The sequence below is a fragment of the Staurois parvus genome, unplaced genomic scaffold, assembly GCF_062004578.1.
Source record: "Staurois parvus isolate SC_StPar_1 unplaced genomic scaffold, SC_StPar_1.0 ptg000422l, whole genome shotgun sequence".
Lineage (NCBI taxonomy): Eukaryota > Metazoa > Chordata > Amphibia > Anura > Ranidae > Staurois > Staurois parvus.
In genome coordinates this window covers 11,515,508-11,540,206 of record NW_028318218.1, presented here as the reverse complement: position 1 = coordinate 11,540,206, position 24,699 = coordinate 11,515,508, and the positions used below count along the sequence as shown (strand labels likewise).

The following is a 24,699-nucleotide window of genomic DNA, read 5'->3' as shown; positions in this document are numbered from 1 at the left end:
TTGTCCTTCTTGGAGAATGTGGGGCAACTTTAAGATGATTTTTTTATGTTTGGCTCTCTTGGCTTCATCCATTTTGGTGTTTTGAGGTTCTTATCGCCTTGCATTTCCAGATCTGATGATACTACTGCTTATTTACCTGTGCTCTGCCCTGACAAGGCGACCTTGTCAGGAGGGGGGTCTTTTGATGTCTTTGCACTCCCTGCCTTACTCTCTTTCCCTCCTTTTTCTCCGTGTCAGGTTGGAACTGGAAAGTGTCACCCTTTGCCTGTAAGTTTTCTCTGTGCTGCTTCCGAATTCTTTATACCACCTTCCTGCCTGCTGTCCCTGTACCCTTCTGCATGTTCATTTCTTTCATCCAGTACCAGATCCAGGAAACTAAATCGCATGTCCAAATAATACATCTAATGATGGGTCTTGGGCATCATCCTATCAGCTCTAACACTCTTAAACGGACATTACCCAGTACATTTTAGAAAGGTTTGTTTAACACAGATCTTCCAGAATATAAAGTGTACCTGTCAGTTACCTGTAATGGCTGTTGGCCTGATAATGCAGATTTTATATATATATATATATATATATATATATATATATATATATATCTATCTATCAGAATACAGCTAAGCTGCAGAAATTCTCTCACATTTAGACAGGAAGCAAAGTGTTTTTCAGCTGTGCAGGCAGCCAATCAGCTTCTTTCCTCAGCTTTTTCAGTTAAGCTTTAAAAATGAAAGATAGAAGTGACTGGTTGCCATGCACAGATTCTGGCTTCTCCAATTTTGATAAGTGCCCCTTCATAAATCAACATGACAGAGTGGGCAAAAAGCCTTTTGAGTAAAAAAAAAAAAAAAAAAAAAGGCCAGCAGTGGGCAGCTTTTCTTTCTCTGCACAGGTCTCCTTTAAAGTGTATATAAACCCTAAATCTATTTTTGTTTGGTTTCCTGCCTCACTGTATACAGATTTTTTAAAGTTGAATTCCAGGATTCTCTCCGCTGGCCCAATGAAACTGCAGCAAAATTTTATCAGAAAAGGGCTTGCTTTTTGAGATCTCTGTGACGGTATAACTTTTTGTGATGTCATAGATGAAATCGCTCTGCTTCTGAGCACCAGGAAGAGCACTTTAGATATAGCCGCACATCACATTCACGCCGCTATAGAAAACTACATTTCCCTTTATACTAAGGGAAATGATGAGCGCATGTGTGGGCAGAGCTGAGGGCAGAACTGAAGGCTGTGAGTGTGTCTGCAAATGGAGTTGAGGGACGGATGGAGATAAAGTGTGTGGCAAAGACGGGTAGTTTGATACTGCCGGGTCCACCCACTATGGCGAGTTGGGTGTATTTACGTCACCGCTCGCTGTTTAAAGTACGGCAGTGGGGAAATTACAAGACTGGTGGCGAAGGGGATAGATAGAATAGTGTTCTTCTGGAATTCAAGGGGAAGGAGCACTGAGTGAGGGTGGGAGGACTACAGCCGCTTCTGATCACCTAGGTGATATCAGTGGGAGCGGGTACCTGGCAAAATAGCAGCATCCATCTCAGCTCACACTGGCATACAAGCCTCCAGCTGACAGCTCTGATTAGTGGATTACACAGGCTGTAGCTGCTGCATATAGGAATCTCTACTACTCTGCTTTTACCTAGTAAATACTTATAAAACTACAAAAACCAAGTGTTTTGAAGAAGTCAATCACTAATGTAACCTGTAGGGTAGAGCCTTCATAATTTTGTGAGTGGTGGGAACGCCTTCTTGTACAGCGGTAGTAGTTTTTACAAGCCCGGCACTCTGAGCTGTCAAGACTTCAGGGCCTGAAGTTGGTTGTGGTGTGTTCAAAGCATACTTATTTTTTAGTTTTATGAGTATTTACTAGGGATGAGCAGGGTGGTAGAGATCCCTGTATGCAGCAGCTGCAGCCTGTGTGAACTGGTATTCAGAGCTGTCAGCTGGAGGCTTGTATGCCAGTGTGAGCTGAGATGTATGCTGCTATTTGTTAATTTTGCTGTATGCACACCTTACTGCTCTGATAAGTGTTTTGTGGATTTTAACAAAAATACCTAAATTTTATGCAGAGTACACTATTGTGGTTTTTTTTTTTTTAATATATGTCATGATCTAAAGCTATCTAGAACATTGCTCCAAGCTATATCACCAACTTCATCTGCAGATATCGCCCAAATCGTCTTCTCGGCTGCTCCCAAGACATCTTGGTCTCTAGCTCCTTTGTTACTGCCTCTCTCGCCTTCAGGACTTTTCTAGAGCCTCTTCCCTCCTCTGGAACTCCCGTACCACAGTATGTCCGGTCAGCTCCTACCCTGTCCACCTTTAGGGAATCTTGAAAACTATTTTTTTTTCCAGGGAAGCCCACTCCACCTAAAAAGCTATACTTGAGTCACCTCCAGCGTTTATTCATATAGTTATAAGACCTTTTCCCAAAAGAAAAAAACCGTTATTAATCATAGTGTCCTGGACACAGGGCATATATTCATAGACCAGGGATTATATGGAGGCTACCTTCGGGTGACTGGACTAGTGTCTTTAAGTGATGGTCCTCCTCTCCTATGGAGAAGGTGTTTTGTTGTTTTTTTTTTTTTTTTCGTCTGACACTTCAAAAGACACACATTTAGGATCTGACTACTTATTGCCCTCAGTGTGATACGTTTGGACCACACTGTGCCGGACTGGCCAGTTATGTTTGCTATAGGTACTGCTCCCCTTGGCACAAAGTACATTGAGTGTATTTAGCTGCAGGGTGCTATATAGGTCCAGGGCTGTGGTCCATCTCTGTTTCTCAGACCCTGAAGACCCCTATGGGGGTCAGGTGACAGGTGAAGATGGGACCTTACGGGTCCCATCAGCTTGGATAAGGTTGCCTTCCTGGTGGCCATTATGTTTGCTAGGCAAATTTTTTGAGCTTGCAGTACTTTCTTGAAAGAACTTTCTTGTATTACATAGGGACAAGGTGGTCTCTCCTTTCCGCCTCAGTAATGATATTATTTTCCCTTCCTTCGATCCTGCTCCAAAACATGCCAGGGAATTTTCCCAGCACTGTTGGATGTTGTCAGTGGCTACCTAGCAGCCACAGTTTAACAAAACCACATCCTTTTTGTCCCACATACAGACTTATACAGCACATCCTGCCTTTGCTCCACCATTGCCCAGTGGATCAAACAACTTATTTCCAGTGCCTACGCCTTTACGGAAAGGTGTTCCTCGATTCTCTATCACAGTTCATTACAAAAGGTTTGTTGGTGTCTCTTGGTCTTTCCAGCATCAAGCATCTCTCCTAGATTTGCAAGGCTGCCACCAGGTTCTCTATTCACACAATGTATGTTTAGGCCTCAGCTAATGCAAGATTCAGCCATAAGATGCCTAAGGTTGTCTTCTGAATGCTTTTGGATTTTTTTAACCATTGTTTGTTGTGTGCCTGTTAGCAGTTTTGTTTGCTATGTTGTTGTCCACCAGTTTGTTTTGGGATATCCCATGATATATGAGCACAAGCTGGTTGTCCCATACTGTACAATTAAAATTATGGGAATTTTAACCTGTATATTCCTGATCTTGGAGTGCAGTACAGGACACGGGCTCCTCCACTCTGACTTCTGTGATCATTCCTTATTGCTGGCATAAAAACTGGAATGTTTATGGAGTTGGTGGGGGATATATAACACTGCACTAGGAGTGGCTCTAGAAAACATTTTGCTGGCTTCCATCCACCTTAAGGTAGCCTGCATTTAACTCATGGTCTTTGAGTACAAGCACTTTGTTCTGTATTGTACTCCAAGATGAGGAATTATTGGGCAAGTCAAAATTCCCATTTTCTAGAAAGACTTAACACTTTTGCTACCAGAGCCGTTTTTGCATTTTTCCAACACATTAAAATGCATTTTCTAGGCTTGAAGTTTGGGTAAAATATCTTCCCGTTTATACAGTATATTTTCTTAAAGCAGATTTAGTATTTAATGTGTATCGTCAATATAACACTATCCTCTTCACAATTCTGCTGTCCAGGGGTGAGATATGTTGCTCCTCTATAGATACAGTGGAGAAGTGAGCATAGCCACTGTAAAACAGAAGGCATAACTGGTTGGATCACAAAGGAAAATAAATACAGTCAGATCAAAGGAATTTAAAGGTGCAATATATTACATTTTTTATTCGGGGCTTAGATGCGCTTTAGGAAAACTGTATACAATTGAACTTGCCAAACTTGAAAAATAGATTTGGAGGTTTACATACATTTTGAAGGGCTAGTGATGAATTGCGGTTCCAGGAAAATCATGCTCACATTCTAATTGTTTCATTTAGTTCTCGGCATGGGGCTTTCACTGCTGAAAACATACCGGCATTCCCCATAATCTGAACTTGTACATTGTCTACAGCTGTTTGTATTGGCATCCATCCATATTGTGGATGTCATCAGTTCAGTACTCCAGTATGCCATGTTGCTGTGGTCTGGTAGTGATATCTAGTGAATGCAATCCTAGCACATACCGTTACATAACTCAGTTTGGAGACGTCAGGCTACTGTAGTGCTCCCAAATATGGGGCCTCCTTCACATTGGTGTATGTTAGTGTACACCAGTGCAAGGGCTGTGTTTTTCCTGCACTGGATGCATAGGTGTTAATTGCACCCACATGCAAGCAGTCTTATTCATGTCAGTTAAGACACCGCTGCTGCACAGGCACTGCTCCCAATTTGACATCCGTGTAGGACCTCGAAACAGACAGTGTGAGTTCGGAGACCCGCACCCACACAGATGTCAAACTAAGAGCAGCAGCTGTTTCCCTGAAGCTGTTGTGTCCCCAATTACATGAATGGGACTGCCTGCCTGCAGAAGCACGGATCACCTGTGCATCACATGCAGGCAAAACATGGCTCTCACACGGGTCTACACATAAGTACACCCATTTGAACGAGTCTGTTGGCTTTTAGTTCTCAATGAACTACCACAGTGCTGTGGAGCACCATGGCAGTTTGATTCTTCCTATTAGTATATCTGCTTGTCTGTACAATCCTGCACAGGCAAGCAGATATACTGAAAGGATTGCAGGAAACCTGCGTGGCACCAGCGATTTGTTGATTGCTGGTGCAATGGTTTACATGCTCCTGCAACAAAACTTAAATGCACATTTTTTTTTTTTAATCTGAGAAATGTGCGTTTTATTATGTTTTTATCAAAAGGTGAACTTATCCTTTAAAGATCAGCCAGGAATTTGGTTGCTACAGGAGACTGCTGTTTTTGTAAATTGGCTTCACTGACTGTAGATGTGAACAGTCGTTAATCTTCTGTACAAATAGTCTGAGGTGAGCCTTGTTTACTTTTGTGCTTCATTCTTGTCAATCTTGTCATTCTTGCTGGTTATTTTTTTTTTTTTAATGTATTCTGTTTTGTGCATGATGCCACAAGTTAGTCATGTTATGAATTAGAAATTTGGATGTTGTGTAGTGCTGGTTTGTACAGTCACATGAGCCTTACTAATCTCAAAACCATCTCTGCTATTCAACCCTCCCTGTAAAAGTTTTAGATCTTTCTGACTGCCTTTTGTTCCCATTTTGCTGTGCAGACTGAGCTGGAGAGGCTTTTAGTACACATGTTTTGGGCAATGATGGTTAAATATTGGCTGACCCGAATCTATCGGGCCTTTAAATGAAGTTTTCTGTCCTAGTCTGAGTTGTCCTTGGCAGCAAAGGAGATGGGTTCTTTTAGTACAGTTTTTTAGAATAGTTCTACTGTAAATATAATTTATACATTTTATTCTATTTGTCCCTTTTTAAAATGGCACTAAACTGGTTCTAATATAAAGTATTGCAGAGTTATTGGCAAATGGGGAAAAAAAGTGGATTCTTAATTGTACATCATAGGACACAGAGGACTTCATATTCATGACTACTTGGATTATGCTGCCTCTTTCAGATGAATGGACACTGGCAGGAATCCACGCTCAGGAAAACCTTTCCCAGCTCAGTTAGAACTGTTTTTTTAGCTAGTGCCCTTCAGCCTTCTTTTTTTTTTTTTTTTTTTTTTTTTTTTTAATACCTAGGATGGTGTCTTCGTTCCACTTGAATCAGCACCATGTTTTGCCATCTTTTTGCTTTAATTCCAAGTATCATAAGGGGAAGGTGCTTTACTCTTTTGGTGATAGAGTTTATCTGAAGTCTACAACTTGCTTTCACCAATCTGATTCCCTGTTTGTTCTGGTTGAAGGTCCTCACAAGGGTCAGGCTGCTTCCTGATCCACTATTTCTGGCAGATTTATTTCTATTTTTTCCCAAGCCTATAGTCTCAAGGGCAAGATTCATCTTTTCCCGGTTGAGGTCTATTCCACCAGGTGTGTCAGTGCATCCTGTGCTATCCAGCATATAGCTTCTGCTGTTAGAGCATGCTAAGCCAGTCACTGCCAGAAAGCTTGTCTCTGCTCACCATTAAAAGCTACAGATGAATAAAAGACTCAAGAGTCTGCTCTGACATTTATTTAGCCATCAGCAATATATAGCTGCATCCATAATGTCACCACTTTAATTGGCTTGATTACTAGGATAGCTTATGTTCAAGTTTGTTGGCTGCTACCTCCTCTTCTCTAAAGCCAGCCATATATGAATTGAAATTCGGCCAGTTCATCAGGGAGCAGCTGAATTTTGATCTGTGTATGGGCAGGCTGGTTGTACAAAAGTTGGTCTGTCGATCGACTTGTATACAACCAGCCTGTTGGAAAATGTTCTCTTGATCAGTGCCTCCAGCTATGTGCGATGGTGCTGATCAGTTATTCTGAAAATGAAAAAGTCTCCCTGCTGTCAGAATAGAGTAGCGCAGCAGGAGAGGGATTCACTCAATGTTGATGGGACAATAAAGTCATTTTCGTTTGTTCCACCCCCTGGTTGAAGGAAAGCGAATCGCTCATGTATGGTCAGCCTAACATGTTTATGAAGGTTTACTTACTTTAGTCAGACCCCAGACCTTCTCACCAAACTCGTGACTGAAGGACTAGCCGATCTAAAACCACGATGTCACGTGCATAACAATGCCACACCCAGCTGTACCCTGCACAATGATTTTCCAACTAATTGGACCACAATCGATATACCGGCAGCCTGAGCGATTGTTACTGGGTGAGGTTAATTACGCAATTAACCCTTCACACTGCCACCACCTCCTTTTTGTACAGAGAAAGAGGAAACTCAGGGATATCAGTTATAACACTATAATGGTTGAGATAATCGTCTGCATAATACGGTCACAGCAGGCCGATTATGCAGAGGGTTAAACACACACAGTAGCGTTCTCTTTAGAGGCAGGAACTCGTAAATTGCAATAAAGTGCTATAGAAACAGTTCAACACTTTCAGAAGGAAAGATTTTTTCCTAAAAATTCAAACTGGTGAAAAAAAAATTTACAGAAAAAAAATGCAACTAAGATATATAGATATAGATAGATAGATAGATAGATAGAGATATATATATATATATATATATATATATATATATATATATATATATATATATATATATATATACAGAGACTAACAGCACAGCAAAGAGATATCAGAGAGCGGTGAAAGGGTTAAGGTACTTGCCAAAGTCCTGGGTTAGCAGATACAAGTTTCAGAGCAAAAGGGCACGGGTCTCCCCAGTTAGTACTGATGTTAAAATGGGAGACGTCTTCAACTTTACTCTCTTAGGCCTGACAGCCCAATTTGTAGTTCCCCAGCAGGGGGTGTCTCTGACTTCAAGGACCAATACCCTGTGTAGGCGTAGAGGTCTGGGTGTCGACCTAAACTAGAGCCAAAATCTCGTGTAGTTCATATTTGGGCTCATAACTTTTCCTATGCACAAGTGACATTCCACCCGCGGGTAGATTATTATGCAGGCACATCTGAGGATTGATTAGAGATGAAATATGTAGTTCTATACTGAACGGTTCACAAGCTCTACTTTTCTGATTTCCTGTGTATTCGAGACAAGGCAAGTGACCCATCAAATTGTTCGTCTTTTCTTAGCCAATCTGACGATATGTCTAGTTTTTATGTAAGTCTCTCATATTCCAAGATTTGAGACATAGGGGAAAAATGGATTTGAAAAGTGTTTATCTGATTCTGTCACATACGCTGAGTTAGGTTTATTAGGTTGGAATCTCTTTCAACTCCTTGGAAAGCTTGCCTTATCTCTTACGCGGTGTTACAATTTGCAGGTTCTATGGACAGGGAGGCCCCGGCTCCCTTGGGGGGCTTTATAGCTCCTTTATAGCACCCTTCTGTGACACACATACACACTGGCCAAATGTCGCTGGGACTCTCAGAAAGGGAGGGGGGAAGAATGAGGGAGAAATATATTTGTCAGGATGGTTAATCCCTTTGCCAAGATGGAGGTTGAAGCCAAAATGGTTGAACCGCGTCCATCTCTGAGTATACGCTGTTACACTCATACCTAATGATGAAGTCAGTTTTGGGTGAAAGGTCTTGCAAGTGGCTATGTAATGGGTTTCCTTCCTGTTCTGTTTTGGGATTTGGGTATGTGGACTGCCCCTCATACTTAGTGTTTTGGGACATCACAAGTAGTCATGAATTTGAAATCTTCTTTGTCCTGTAAATGTACAATTAAGTAATTAGGATTTTTGGTTTGCCTGTAAAATCCTTTTCTTGGCATACCTCATAGGATACAGAAATCCCTACGTTTTGTCTGTTCCTCACTACTTGCTACAGAACTGAGGCTTAGCTGACTTGGGAGAAGTTGTCTTTGGGCAAAGATTTGTGGGGATTTTTTTGCCAGTATCTATTCATCTAAAGGTGACAGCATAAGCCAAATAATCAGTAATATGAGGTCCTCTGTGTCCTGTGATGTGCTTCAAGAAAAGGATTTACTGTTAAACCAAAATTTTGAAATAAAGAAATAAATGGTAAAAAAAGGAAATAATGCTGCCAAAAAAATAATGGCCAAGGATGTGGTGGTGAGGTAGTATTTGGGGTTGATTAGGGTAGTGGTGGCAGTGGGAGACTAGCTGGGAAGAGTTGAGTATCTTTCATTGTCCTCAAGTGTCTAAAATCTTGTGAGTTTCAGTAGTTTCCCACAGCTTAGAAAACACCCTGATCCTAATGTGAGCTCTTGAAAATAAATGTATTCAAAATACTTACAGCTACAGAGATGAATGAGAGAATGAAACGATTTTACTGTTCAGAATATTTAAATTCTTGGCCTGTATGATCTTTGCACATGTTCATTTTGAACTTGAAACTCTGACTTGTAAGAAGCAGCAGAGGAACACATATAGACTGATAATACCTTAAGAACGAATTGAGAGTTATCCTATTTCCAATTCCAAAAAATGCTGATCTGGAGATTTATCCAATTTCATTGAGCAGCTGGAGGGGAATATATCCCTGTTAAAGGAAATTGGACCCTACTGTGAGGGTTTTCTGCTTCCCTTTTGAACTAGGGTTTGTGGTTCTGAAGATGCAATATTTTCTTTCATTGAGCCACATTGATGTCTTTTTTTTTTTTTTCTATTTTGTTGTAAAAGAAATTGATGCCAAAAATGAATGCAACACTTGTGGTGACTAAGCTACACAAAGGGTGACAATAAGCACTTTGATTGCCAGTTGTATAGATTTCTTTGAAAGTAGATTTCAGTGCACAAGGGAGGGCAGATTTTTCAGCTCGTGTAATTTCCTATAAAGGGTCACCCATTCCATGGCAGTACTGTTGAAGATTCTACATCTCTTGGTCTTCTGTTGCTGCTTCGACTTCTTTAGTTAATTAGCACGTGTAACCTTACCAAATTACTCATGCTGAAATTGTAACCTTTGGTCTTCATTCTGAGAAGTTTGTGCTACTTTTGGTAACCAAGCCAAAGACATGAGCAGACATTGAAAAAAGCTGAGAATATTCTGTTGTACTCATGCTGACGTGTTTTGTCACAGTCACGCCTAAGTGAACGCTATTCATTCTTTCTTCCTTTTACATCTTTTTCCACCATCCTTGCTATTGTAAGCATAATTTCCTGTGTTTTTTGTACAGTCAGATGTTTAGTAAAGCGTTTCTCCACTTGTGTAACAGTATTTCAGAGAGGAAGCCTTTGCAAAAAAATATTAGTTCCCCTTAAAGCGAGCATTCATTATAATGGTAAACATTGGTCACAAAGCTTTCACCCCAAGCCCGTTTGTCAGGTGGTCATCTAGTGTTCCCAGAAAGTGGGGCCTGGTTTCTCTTGTGTCCTGTTATGTGACCTAACATTGGCCATAAGCCATATAACACGTCTTGGGGGAGGTCAGGTCCTGCATCCTGGCGCACCTGTTCCTGTGCACAACAGACTTTCATCTATCAAGTAAGTTGGAGCAGAGGATTTTATGGAAAAGACATTTAAAGACAAACTAAAGTGAAAACAATTGCAAGCACACAGGCTCTTTATTGCAGAAGGGACATGTTATGCCATGCCACGTTCTACAACAAATTTACATACCTGTTTGCAATTTTCTTTACAATGTGCACTGAGTTGAGCATGCACAGCACACTCTCGGCTCTGGAATGAATTAACTCCTGTGTGCATCTGCAGCTCAATGTACATTTTCAGCACACCTCCATATCTGAATGAATGCATTTTCGTGCACAATAGTTTCTTCATTCCTCGTCAGCCAATTAAGAGGGCCAAAGACCCAACATCCGGGAGAAGCTGTTGGCTTTGGTGAAGGGAGGGATTTTTTTGACTTTAGGTCCACGTTAATGCATCTCCTCTTCTGCAGCAATCCTACTGGGAGAAGGGCCAGCAGTCAGACAGTTCGCTTCTGTTGAATGCAATAGTGCTCCCGAGGACCATCCTGACAAGAATGAGTTGAGAGATGACCTCATCAGTTTGCTGCTGCTCTTTTGCTGTCCAGTTAAAGAGGGCAGAGAGGCAACCAGGCTTTATTGCTCAACTGCAGCAGATAAGTCAGACTACCAGCTTCAGTTGTGCTGTCTGTAAATCTCAGGACAGTTACAGATCCTTTGGCTTCCAAAAGGGTCTCATATATGTTTTGTTTTACTGTGTATTAAGCTGTTTGCATGGAATTTGGTTTCACATTGTATTATTTAAACACTGGACAATTTATAATACTAACAAAAACTATTTAATAATTTACATTATTTGTATTTTTTTGCCTAACTTACTTGTGATCTTGGAGTGATGAAATGCTGATTGTCATTGTGATTTCCTTTTTTTTTTTTTCTTCATTGTTTGCTGTGATTGGCTGATTAATTATGCCCATAGCTTTGTGGTGACATAACATTGTGTCTTGTTTGTAGTGTATAGTACAAGGCATACTGTATGAGAACATATGAGCCAACCTGTCAGTCATAGAGCAACCTAATCTAGTGGTGGTCCACTTTCTTGATATGGGGGGGCCTTCAGAGCTGCGTCACCAAAGGGTTACGCATAAAATTAAATGAAAATTTAGTCTCAGAGACAGCATACACATTCAAAAGAGTATAGTCATGGGCATCATACAAGAGATGGTCAGAGACTGCAGACTCCTGATATAGGAATTTTTGGAGATTGGGAATGTGCTTTAACGTGACAGTAAACTTTTTTTTTTTCTTTAGTTTTATTAACAAATGTGTCATACTTACCTGCTCTGTACAACAGTTTTGCACGATCCTCCTCGACTGGGGTCCCCCACTGGCACTCAGTGTCTCCTCTTCAGCGAGTGCTTTCAATGGGGGCATCCGTGTGGGCTTGCTCCTCAACAACCCATTGATCGTCAGAGCATTCTGCTATCGGTCTACCCAATGAGGAGGGAGACAGCAGTGAGAGCCGCTGCTCTTGTGCACATCGCTGGATCGGATTGAGCTCCAGTAAGAATAATTGGATGGGCTAGGGGGATCCTGCAGCAGAGAAGGTTTTTTTTTTTTTTTTTTTTGTTTTAACCTTCATGCATTAAGGTAAAAAACCTAAAGGCTTTAGAATCACTTTAGGAGACGATCATATTATTATTATTATTATTATTATACAGTATTTATAAAGCGCCAATAGTTCGCTCAGCGCTGTACATTACAAAGGGAGACGGAACATGTGACAGAACAATACCAATACAATGCAAAACATGAGGGGATCGAGGGCCCTGCTCTTTCGAGCTTACAATCTAGGAGGGAGGGGGTGGTGGCACAGGAGGAGATAGCTGTGGGGGATGGAGTGGTAGGAAGAGTGGAGGAGGGAGGCAAGTTAGCAGGGGGTGGGGTAGGCTTCCCTGAAGAGATGGGTTTTCAGGGTGCGCCTAAAGGAGAGGAGAGTAGGTGATAATCTGATGGGTTGGGGCAGGGAGTTCCAGAGGATGGGTGACACCCTGGAGAAGTCCTGGAGGCGGGCATGGGAGGAGGAGACCAGGGAACTAGAGAGAAGGAGGTCTTGTGAGGAGCGGAGTGTGCGTGCTGGGCGGTACTTGGATATTAGGTCAGTGATGTAGTTCGGGGCAGTATGGTGGACAGCTTTGTACGTCAGCGTTAGGATTTTGAATTTGATCCGTTGCGCAATCGGAAGCCAGTGGAGGGATTGGCAGAGGGGGGTGGCGGAGACAGAGCGGTTGGAAAGGTGAATGAGTCTGGCAGCCGTGTTCAGGATGGACTGAAGAGGGGATAGCCAGCGGCGAGGCAGGCCAGTGAGGAGGGAGTTGCAGTAGTCGAGTCGTTATATGATGAGGGAGTGGATGAGCTGTTTAGTGGTTTCTGGGGTTAGGAACGTGCGGATTTTGGCGATGTTGCGGAGGTGGAGTCTGCACGAGTTTGTTAAAGATTGGACTTGGGGCTGGAAGGATAGGTTGGAGTCCAGAATGACACCCAGTACTCTGGCCTGCAGGGCGGGTTTGATGGTAGCGTTGTTGGATGTGACGGAGAAATCAATGGGGGGTGGTGTCCGGGCTGGGGGGAAGACAAGAAACTCGGTTTTGGAGAGGTTCAATTTAAGGAAGTGGAGCGACATCCAGTCTGATATGTCGCTCAGTAGGTGTGTGATTCGGGCTGAGACCAAGGGGGTGAGGTGGGGGGTTGAGAGATAGATTTGTGTGTCGTCGGCATAGAGGTGGTAGTTGAAGCCGTGAGAGTGTATGAGTTGGCCAAGGGAGGAGGTATAGATGGAGAAGAGAAGGGGCCCGAGGACAGAGCCTTGAGGGACCCCAACAGAGAGGGGGAGTGAGGGGGAGGTGGTAGCATTATAGGTAACGCTGAAAGAGCGTTGTGACAGGTAGGATGAGATCCAGGAGAGAGCAGAATCTCTGAGGCCGAGGGAGTGTAGTTTTTTGAGGAGGAGGGGGTGGTCGACTGTGTCGAAGGCCGCAGAGAGGTCAAGGAGTAGGAGCACTGAATAGTGTCCATTAGCTTTGGCGGTTAGCAGGTCGTTGGAGAGTTTGAGTAAGGCAGTTTCGGTGGAGTGTAGGGGACGGAAGCCGGACTGTAGGGGATCGAGGAGGTTGTTGTCGTTGAGGTGAGAGCATAGGCGGGTGTAGACTAGGCGCTCGAGGAGTTTAGATGTAAATGGGAGCAGGGAGATGGGTCTGAGGTTGTTCGGGTCATTGGGGTCCAGGGAGGGCTTTTTAAGTATGGGGGTGATGTGTGCATGTTTCAGAGGGGAGGGGAAAGTGCCTGAGGAGAGGGAGAGATTGAAGATGTGGGTGAGGGAGCGTAGGATGGAGGAGGAGGAAGGTCGTAGGAGTTGTGAGGGGATAGGGTCGAGGGGGCAGGTGGTGAGGCGGGCATCAGAGAGGGTCTTGGAGACTTCCTCGATGGTAGTAAGGTCAAAGGTGCGGAGTGTGGGGGGAGCTTCAGTATGAGGAATGTAGGGTGGGGTGGAAGAGGAGGTCAGAGCAGTGGTGGGGCCGTGGGAGAGGGGTGATGAGGGGGTAGCTGAGTGAGGGTGAAGGGGGTTGGAGAGAGTTTGAGCAGCGACGAAGTCCCTGCGGGTTATGTCGAGGGGGAGGGGGGATAAGGGGGTAGCTGTGTGAGAGGGGACGGGTTGAGAGGGCGTGTGAGTTGCGGCAATGTCCTTGCGAATTGTGTCAATTTTGTTTTTGAAGTGATTGGCAATCTCAAGGGCAGTGAGTGAGGTGCTGGGTGGAGGTGGGGGTGGAGAGAGTAGAGAGTTGAAGGCAGAGAAGAGTCGGCGAGGATTGGAGGAGAGGGCCTTGATGAGGGTCAAGAAGTAGGCCTGTTTGGCAGCATGGAGGGAGGAGGTGTAGGTGCGGAAGGCAGATTTGTAGCGGGTGAAGGCTTGTTTGGATTTGGTTTTGCGCCATAGTCGCTCCAGGGCACGACTTTGTCGTTTGAGGGTTTTGGTGTGATCAGTCTGCCAGGGCTGGAGCGGTCGGGGTCTGGTGTTGCGTGTGGTTAAAGGCGCTAGTGAGTCAAGGGCTGTTGAGAGCGCATTGTTGTAGGCGGTCAAAGCCAAGTTGGGGCAGGACAGGGGGAGGATGCGGTCGTGGAGTTGATCAGCTGCAGAGTGGAGGGAGGCAGGGTTAAGGTTGCGGAGGTTACGGCTGGTAGTAGTGTGACATTTGGAGGGGTAGGCGTTGGAGGACGAGGAGATAGAGAAGGTGATCAGGTTGTGGTCAGAGAGAGGGAAGGGGGTGTTAGTGAGGTTGTGGGGAGCACATCGGTTGGAGAAGACAAGATCAAGGATATTTCCGTCGGAGTGGGTGGTGGATTGTATGCACTGTGCAAGTGCAAAGGAGGAGGTTAGGTGGAGGAGACGGGCTGTGTCCGGGTTGTCGAGGTTGACAGGGATGTTAAAATCCCCAAGAATTATGGTGGGTAGCTCAGAGGAGAGGAAGAAGGGCAGCCAGGAGGAGAAGTCATCCAGGAAGCGGGGTATGGATCCAGGAGGCCGGTATATCACAGCAATCTTCAGGGGGGTTGGGGAGAATAGTCGGAGGCAGTGGGCCTCGAAGGAGGAGAAGGATAGGGAGGGGGGGTTTGGGAGGACTCGGAAGGTGCTCTGCGGTGACAGGAGCAGACCAACCCCACCACCTTTACGACCGTTAGGCCTGGGTGAGTGGGTCCAGGTGAGACCTCCATAGGAGAGTGCAGCAGGGGAGGTAGAGTCAGTGGGCTGGATCCAGGTTTCCGTGATCGCCAGGAGGTTGAGGGAGCGGGAAACAAAGAGGTCGTGGATGGCGGTAAGCTTGTTGCACACCGAACGGGCGTTCAGGAGTGCACATGAAAACGGGGGAGAGATTTTAGGGAGCAGGGAGACAGATACTAAGTTGCGGGGGTTGCAGTAGGACGTGGAAGTGGGAGGGTGTTGAGCGGGTGAGGGAGGTGGAGGGCCAGGATTTGGGGAGATGTCCCCCGCGGCTAGGAGGAGAAGGGTGAGAAAGGTGGCATGGGAGCGGGATGTGCAGGAGCGTGAGAAACTCCTAGTGGAGGTGTTGGGGTCAGTGGGAGAGTGGAATAATAGGAGGAGGTGGTGGGTGCCATAGAGGGGTGAGGGAAGCAGTGAGGACACGATATACAAATGTTTGGGAGGGGCAGAGGGATATAGTGAATGGAATTTGGGAACGGAGGAGAGGAAAATGAGAAGGAGGAGTGGAAGAGACATTTTGGGGAGGTGAAGAGAGCAGTAGTAGGGAGATGATAGCAGTGAGGGGGAGATGTACAGGTTGTGGGGTGGAGCAGAGGGGTAGAGAAATGAGATTTGGGAACAGAGGGTAGTAATATGATGAGAAGAGGGGCGTATTATATAAAGGCACACAGAGTGGGTCTCAGGCATGTAAGAGGTTTCCCAGGGTGTTTGCTTGCAGTCTTCCAGCATGCAGTAGAGCTTCTAACTGTTGTTGTGTCTTCCTGCTGCTTGGGTTCTCCTGCTTTAGTTCAACTGCTGCGTTTAACTGCTTCTTCTATGCACTCGTTCGAAGCCGCACCCCCATCAGAGACTGTGCCCCCCATCAGAGATCTCCCCCATGAGCTGATCTAAATTTATAGGGAGATGCTCAAATGAGCATTCAACTCCACCCCAATTAGAAGCTGATAAGGATCACATGAGGAGTGGGGGATGATTCTCTCAGGAAACAGACACCGATCGTAAAACGGGTGCAGCTAAAGGTGAGAACTGGTCAACATATACAAAAATATAAATACACCATTTGTTCTGAATATAGCAGGAGTCAATGCGTTTTGGAGTTAAGAGTGGAGGTAGGTGAAAGGAGCATTTACCCAGGAGGAAGGCAGCAGGAGTCAATGCGTTTTGGAGTTAAGAGTGGAGGTAGGTGAAAGGAGCATTTACCCAGGAGGAAGGCAGCAGGAGTCAATGCGTTTTGGAGTTAAGAGTGGAGGTAGGTGAAAGGAGCATTTACCCAGGAGGAAGGCAGCAGGAGTCAATGCGTTTTGGAGTTAAGAGTGGAGGTAGGTGAAAGGAGCATTTACCCAGGAGGAAGGCAGCAGGAGTCAATGCGTTTTGGAGTTAAGAGTGGAGGTAGGTGAAAGGAGCATTTACCCAGGAGGAAGGCAGCAGGAGTCAATGCGTTTTGGAGTTAAGAGTGGAGGTAGGTGAAAGGAGCATTTACCCAGGAGGAAGGCAGCAGGAGTCAATGCGTTTTGGAGTTAAGAGTGGAGGTAGGTGAAAGGAGCATTTACCCAGGAGGAAGGCAGCAGGAGTCAATGCGTTTTGGAGTTAAGAGTGGAGGTAGGTGAAAGGAGCATTTACCCAGGAGGAAGGCAGCAGGAGTCAATGCGTTTTGGAGTTAAGAGTGGAGGTAGGTGAAAGGAGCATTTACCCAGGAGGAAGGCAGCAGGAGTCAATGCGTTTTGGAGTTAAGAGTGGAGGTAGGTGAAAGGAGCATTTACCCAGGAGGAAGGCAGCAGGAGTCAATGCGTTTTGGAGTTAAGAGTGGAGGTAGGTGAAAGGAGCATTTACCCAGGAGGAAGGCAGCAGGAGTCAATGCGTTTTGGAGTTAAGAGTGGAGGTAGGTGAAAGGAGCATTTACCTGTGAAAGTAGAGAAGGCATAATTAGATTGCTGCGTTTAACTGCTTCTTCTATGCACTCGTTCGAAGCCGCACTCAATCTGAAGCAGCACCCCCATCAGAGACTGTGCCCCCCATCCAAAGACCCGCTACACAAGACTGTTAGTGATCACTGCTATAGCAGAGCAATAGGGAAAGACAGACTGGTGTCTACAAGGGCACTGAGGGCTGCACAGAAAGTGCCAAAAGTCTGCATGTGGCCTCTGGGCTGCAGATTGGACACTAGAGGCCTAATCTGTCTGGGAGTTCAGCACATGTATAGAAGTTGTGCATTGCACAGTTACTGTTAGCAGTAGGTTTGCATCATGCTCAGTGTTTGTCCTAATGTGATAATCTGCATTGCAGAGCCCTGAAGCCATGGCTGCATTCAGTGCAGCCCAACAGGGTCCATATTGAACTTCATCCATTATTGAACACTAGAGAATTGTTCAGACCTGTTGTATGTACAGTACGCCTAATGGAATCTCAAGAGGACAAATTCTTGTTCAATACTTTACTATGCAAAACAGACTAGTACTGCTGTACAGTGCATGAGTGCTGGTCATAGTGTTCATCGAGCTGTAGAGGCTGTGGAGAGGGATACACATAACTGTATCTTCAATTCCCACCAATAGGGATGTGTGAATTGATTCACAGATCGGGCAACCCCCATATTTTGATTCACATAGTCCTATTCATGCTAACTTGGCTAGTTTGCAGAGAATCGTATAATTTGTGACTCTTGACTGCTCTAATTCATGACCTGCTTACCAATATGTTGATTCTCCGATTTTCTTGGAGATGTGTCTGATGTGCAGAGAATCTTGCAGTTCAGGAATCCCAGTAATGGTGATTCAGGCATTGCATAACTCTCTGCAGAGTAGATGAGTCATTATGAACATATTGAGGAAAATCAAAAGAATTAGCAATTCATCTGATTTGGGAGTTGGGTTCCTCATCCCTTATCTGTCGAACAGCTTGACGCTAATTATAACGCTGTCTATTTTGCCTTTCATCTCCAAAGTCATTATTTTCAAAGCAATCTCTATAGAAACAGTGTGCCTAAACTCCAGCTGCCTTACAATGGTTTTTTTTTTTTTAGGACATCCCTCCAAGCGGTCTGTGGAAAGTGCTAGTTTTAGTTAAAAAGTATATTGGAGAAATTATTTCCCCAAAACATGATAAACAGAAAACCACCTCTGTGCTTTGAATATTAAAGTAAATGATTTTTTTCCTATTATGTACTGTATGGTTTGCCATAGATGGCTAAAATGTTGGACAATTCCTCCTGAAACTGGAGCTGTGGAAGGTCCTACAAGCACCAAGTCGGGTGGGACGCTATTGGCTGAACAGTGACTGCATCTGATCAGATTTGGTGGTTGTTTGGTAGTCAGGCATCTGGGGTAAATACAATGGCCGGCAGTGGAGTGTTTTCCATCCACGCTGTTGGCATTGATGGGGGAATTGTTTGATTTTCTGTTGATCAGCCATTTTCAGAGAAAATAGAGCTGTGCGTGGCTAGCCTAAGGTTCAGTGTATGAGAAAGAACAAGAAGAGTGCACCAGCCTTGTTCATTACCTAAGATACAATTTATTAAAAGAATATACCAATGGTTATATTCACAATGCAACTGAATCACAAGCTTGTAAAACCCATAGGAAACCAGCCTCATAGCAGAGCACAAACCGTAAGAATAAGCAGACCTGGGCGACATTCCACGGCTGAAGCGAAGGCTAATGTTTTGAGGGATATACCCTCTTCCTCAGAGCTCCGCAATGAAGCTGGATTCCTAGTCATTTTACAGGTGTGTGAGTGAGCTGGTTTGTGAGTATAACCATTTATGTATTCTTTTAACCACTTAAGGACCAAGCATTTTCTGGCACTTTTTGTTAAATTCAGTATTTTTTTACTAGAAAATTACTAAGAATGCCCAAATATATATATTTTTTTAGCAGAGAACCTAGAGAATAAAATGGCGAACATTGCAATTTTGTATGTCACACAGTATTTGCGTAGCGTTTTTTCAAACACTTATTTTTTTTTTTTTTTAAAACTACCCCTCCCGCTGCTTCTAAACGTGATCCAGCGGCCACTCAGATCACTTTTGAAAGAAAACAAGAGTGACTGCTGTAAATTTTAATACCAGGGTTATGGCATCCAGCTGCACCCATAACCCCGGTATGCCACTTCAAATCCGCAATGTATATACAGTCTCTCACAGAAGTGAGTACATCCCTCACATTTTTGTAAATATTTTATTATATCTTTTCATGTGACAACACTGAAGAAATGACACTTTGCTACAATATAAAGTAGTGAGTGTACAGCTTGTATAACAGTGTAAATTTTCTGTCCTCTCAAAATAACTCAACACACAGCCATTAACCACTTCCTGTCCGGACACTTTCATCTCCTTCCTGTCCAGGGCAATTTTCAGCTTTCAGCGCTATCACACTTTGAATGACAATTGCGCGGTCATGCAATACTGTACCCATATGAATTTTTGTTACCTTTTTTTTGAGACAGATAAAGCTTTATTTTGGTGGTATTTATTCACCGCTGGGACTTTTTTTTTTTTTTTACTATGTAAATGAAAATGTCCAAAAATTTTGAAAAAAAGTGTTTTTTTTTAAATAAAATTTTGCAAATAAATAATTCATCATAAATCTTGGCCAAAATTTATTCTGTTTTTTTCTTAGTAAAAAAAAAATCCAAATTAGTTTATAACCAAAAATTATAATTTTTAAACATTTTTTTTTACATTTTTATTTTATTTTTTTTATATTGTTTATTTTTATTTTATTTTTTTACATACTGTCACCCTAGCAGTACAGTGTCACCATGGTGACACTGTACTACTTATGGGGGGTGATGAAGGTTTTTTTTTTTTTTTTTTTTACACGGATTGCTTTTACACCCATATAGGATGTAAAAGCAATCATTTCTCTTTCTCTCTGTCTGCATTCTTGCAGTCATTGAGAAGTACTGAGTGAGCTGTGATTGGTCACAGCTTGTCACATGGTACAAGGCTGTTGTGAATAGCCTTGTACCATGTGACCTCTGTGATCATTCACAGATTTCACACCTAGTAAGCAATGATGTCACAAGTGACATCTTGCTTACTACTTTGCATGTGATCACTGATTCGCTAATCAGTGATCACATGATCGGGACCTCGTACAGAGGTCCCGTCCGATCGGTGTTTCACTGTGTCCGGAGGACACAGCGGGCACCAGATCGCGGTGGTGCGTGCTCCCAGGGAGCGCGCACAGCTAGAAAAGGTGGGTGCTGTTTATGAACGGCAACCCGCCCCTGGACTGCCACCGCCCTGACGTTTATAAACAGCAGGCGGACGGCAAGAGGTTAAGGTCTAAAAATGTGAGGGGTGGACTCACTTCTGTGAGATACTGTATACATATTGCAGTCTTGAAGTGGTATATTAGGTAATGCACGATCCTGGTGCACACTTCTTGTTGTTTGTTGTTTAGTTCTAAGGATCCCCCCAATCTGAAGAGGGTAGCAAAGCTCGGAGTCCTACCTGGTTACCTGTGGAAGTATGAAGCCAGCAAGATGGACTACTATGTGACTGATGTACACATTAGCCTCTGACCCGTTACACTTCAGTGCTGAAGTTGTGCATTCTTGTATATATGGTCAGTGTATGTACAATGTGTGGATGGAGGAATTACTGTTGACAGCTGTTGTATTCTGTAGCCATGGCGGCTGCCAAACAATCACTGCTTCTGATAGAATGCAGTCCCTGTTTGGTTGATAATTCTCCACCTGGCTCAGTTAATTTTTAAATTTAACTTTTGTCAAGCCTGGCTGGCGGTACTTGCAGGCCAGCTATGGTTCAATTTTTGTTAGGATATCTTTCAAGCATGTGGGAGCGGCACAGTGGCTTAGTGGTTAGCACTTCCGTCTGGCAGTACTAGGGTCATTGGTTCGAATCCCAACCACGGCGTTTGCATGTTCTTCCTGTGCGTGCGGGGGTTTCTTCCGGGTACTCCGGTTTCCTCCCACACACCAAAGACATGCAGGTAGGTTAATTGGCTCCTGTCTAAATTGGCCCTAGTATGTGTATGTATGAATGTGAGTTAGGGACCTTAGATTGTACACCCCTTGAGGGTTAGGGACTGATGTGAATGTACAATATATATGTAAAGCGCTGCGTAAATTGACGGCACTATATAAGTACCTGAAATAAATAAATGTTCTGTTGTAGCATGCATGCTGATGTAACTGCTGCCTCTCTGTCTGCCAAAAAGTACATTTGCTTTTTTTTTTTTTGGGAGGAAGGTGTACAAATTTATACTCCATTCAGGTCTCATTCGGCAATGTGTTGGGGTGACCTGTGGTGCCGTCCACAGCAAGCCTGCGTTATTCCGCAACGCACATCACACAAGCCTTGTGTTGTAAACTTGGCGCACATGTTTTCTATGTGTCCCTGCAGTGACTGGCAGAAAAAATGGCAGACACCACACAATATGATTTGACCCCCTAAAAAAGAAAAAACTTGAGCAGTAATTCCCCACTTACTACTAGTACTATTGCTGAGAATACTGTATATAGGAATTCTTTCTCCAGTCCTCACAACCCCTTCATGTCCACAGGCCTTTATTCGTTCATTACCTCATATCCAAGCAATTTCCATAGCCAGAAAACAACACAAAAATGCTAACAATAGCTTTTAGTATGGGTCATTGTCTGTGGCTAACTTTATTGATGTATACCATCAAAAATATTCATCGGCCTAGGAGTGAGCGGCCCAGAAATATGTTCATACATAGATCACCTGTGACCATGAATCCAGTTACTGATCTCTGGAATGCATCCTTCTCTTTAATATCTGGTAGTTCAGTTTGCTTAGCTGTTACCTTTGTTGATATAACAACCTTTATTTTAAGAAGTGAGAGCTGAAATTAACAATCACTATGGCAAAGAACATGAACCTAATGGCGATTATTTATTTTCCTGGTAACATGAGGAGGTTGCAGGAAAGAAATTTGCACCATCTATGGCCTGCTTTATTTCATAGTTTCTACTAATCTCTCCTTCGGTCTTCAGGTTTGTGGGATCTCAGTGTGACAGTGCACAGACCATATCTTATGGGATGATTCAAACATGGCTTGTGGCAGTAGTGTTTAGGAAGGCTTTGGAACTCAGGAGGTGTCTGGGATGCTAGTAATTACTGTTAAGCTCCCTGGAGATGTATTTGGCTTATCAACAAAACATTAATGAAGGAGGGTGCCCATGTGATGACCTGGTGACGGCTATTGTACTCATTAGCCAGGAATACTCAGGGGTTGTACCTGGGATGCCAATTAATGCCGTTGAGCTCTCTGGAGACGTAGTGGGCTTATCATTGAAGGAGCCTACCCACGTGCAAACACTGATGATATAAATACCCCCCTTACCACACCAATCCCAACCCCAACGTCAAAAATGCTAATTTAACATAGGGGTGAAACATCAAGTCCTACTAGCTCTACTTCAGGGGTTATGAGAAACATGCAGATAGCCATTGCTGAAAATGTTAGTTGCTGGGTTGGCACGCTGGCCTTCTGGCGTCACTAATGTGGAACAACTATGCAGAAATGGTCATCTGACTCTTCTGATCTGTGTACTTGTTGTAGGTCTGTAACTGCAAAATGATTAAAGCGGCTGTAAACTCTTAAATGTACCAAGTGATGTGACTAGCTTGAGTTCTAGCAGGAAGGGGGCAGGGACCCGATGTCACTCACTGCAAGGAGCGGAGTGTAATCTGCGACTTGAGTGGAGGGAATGGAAACCCACCCTCTACAAAGTCTTATAGGGAAATATGCACAGCTGAGGCAATCACCCTCTGCGTGCTTTGGAGGGGGGGCATGCCCTGGGTTTCTGTTGTCGGCTTAGACTGTCCGAAGTTACTCATGCAGTTAGGAACCACATTAGGTGCTGTGGATTGAGGCAAGTACACACTGTAGAGGGATATTAACAGTTGCAGCCCCCATAACTCAATCATAACTGGTAAGGTGTAACATGCACTACTGAGCAGCAAAGGTGTTTGCAGTTGTGTATAGATTTTACAATACATGAACAATCTTTTTTAATTTCACAGCAAAGGTGTCCTAATGATACCTGAATTTGGGGAGAAAAGCAACACAGGTTCAGTTTGGTTGTAAAAGCAAAAAGATTGTCAAATCACTTCCCACCTGTTCACAGTAAGTGTTTGGCTCGTACCTGAGTAGCCTCCAGTAACATGAACATGGATGCAAGTTTACACAGCTTCTTTGTCAAGTACAGATGTACTGGGTTGTAGAAGTGGTTACCATGTAAATGACTAATTACTTACTAAGATCATTTTATAAACTCATTTATAGACGACATGTAGAAAGCACTGTTGGTAAGCAAGCTCATTTACATCCTCTCATTTTCCAGGTACTAAAAGATGAAAGGAGCGACATAGAAAGCAGTTCAGAAGAAGAGGATACTACAGTTAATGGCACCAAAGGAATACACAACACATCCAGCAATGGGGCAAACAGAGTGAACGGCCATGCAGCAAACGGCCAGTGGGCTGATGAATAAATGTGTGAGATGTTCAGCGACTTAGTAGTATGTCACCTTTTTTATAAAAAAAGACGTCATAAGACTTGGCCTAAGTCATTCCTCACTTAAACCTGTCCTGAACTGAGCCGCCCCTGGAGGGTGAAGCACGCCCTGCATCAGACAACAGCCGGATACAATCCTAGCCATTACTTGACAGTTTGCTATGCTGGATCAGGATTGCCATGCACTGGCTGCCCTATACTGTTTGACCTGATAGCTCTGCACCTTTCATAAACTGTGTGCTGAATGCCCTCCACTCCATTCATCCACTTTGCAAGAGAGACTGCCATTTGCACAGGCTATGTTGAGGATTGTGGTTCTTGGACCAATACAGCCCTTGGATTGGAGATAGCTGAACATGGGCCTTTTGAAAGAGGATGAGATTTGGCCCAGAGCTTTCATACAGTTGTGCTAGGTACAACGGGTGGCGACCCTAACGCAAGCTGTGTGTGGAATCTCTAAAGTTTGCGCCTTAATGTCATATTTTATGTTATTGTTTACTTCAGTTTGTGAAGAAAAAGTAAAGAAAAATTAAAAAAAAAAATATAAACTACACCAAGAGTGGACACGGGTCTGGGTTTTTCTGCTCTTAAAGGCACACTAACTTCCCATAGAAACCTGCACAACACCAATATCTTTTTTTTTTTTTTTTTTTTTTTTTATATACTGGGCCAGGCTCCAGTATTCTAATAATCAATCCTCTGATGAATAGCCTTTGGAGCTCTGAGAGGAGATACGTTTTTGGAACCCTTTTAGTTATAGCTTAAAAATATAATCTAGTGCACACTGCACACCTCATCTTTGTAGTTCACCAATGCATGCGTGATTCCACGGTAGGTATCCAGGTAATGGGGAAATCTCCAACTCCACAGACGAGTCTTCATTAAACAAAGGTCCCTTTATCAAGGCGTAGATGTATTTGTCATGTCTATGGCTTGTTAAAGGGACACTGCTGCTCTAAAATATTGGTTTGTACATTTAAACAAACCCAAATTTATGAAGACAGCTCTGTGGTGCCGGCTATTTCTTTTTAAAACTTTCTTAGTACTTTAAGCTTAACTTTGAAGAAAGCCTGGACGTATCATCATGTATGAAGTTAGTCCTTAGTTATTCACCAGTCATATGGCCATTAGGTGCTGGTGTTTATCAGGCCTGC

The 24,699-nt window shown here is 43.7% G+C and overlaps 1 protein-coding gene across 1 annotated transcript in view; it reads left to right on the top strand.

Annotated features, from left to right (window-relative positions):
• The window catches only part of CERS5 (ceramide synthase 5), a 110,490-nt gene extending 86,392 nt beyond the window's left edge, over window positions 1-24,098 (top strand). Inside the window, exons 10-11 of the mRNA XM_089687251.1 lie at window positions 238-267; window positions 23,373-24,098. Of these exons, the coding sequence (XP_089543377.1) occupies window positions 238-267; window positions 23,373-23,522 (180 nt within the window). The 3' untranslated portion in view covers window positions 23,523-24,098. The remainder of the gene's footprint in view (window positions 1-237; window positions 268-23,372) is intronic.
• The last annotated feature ends 601 nt before the right edge of the window (window positions 24,099-24,699 follow it).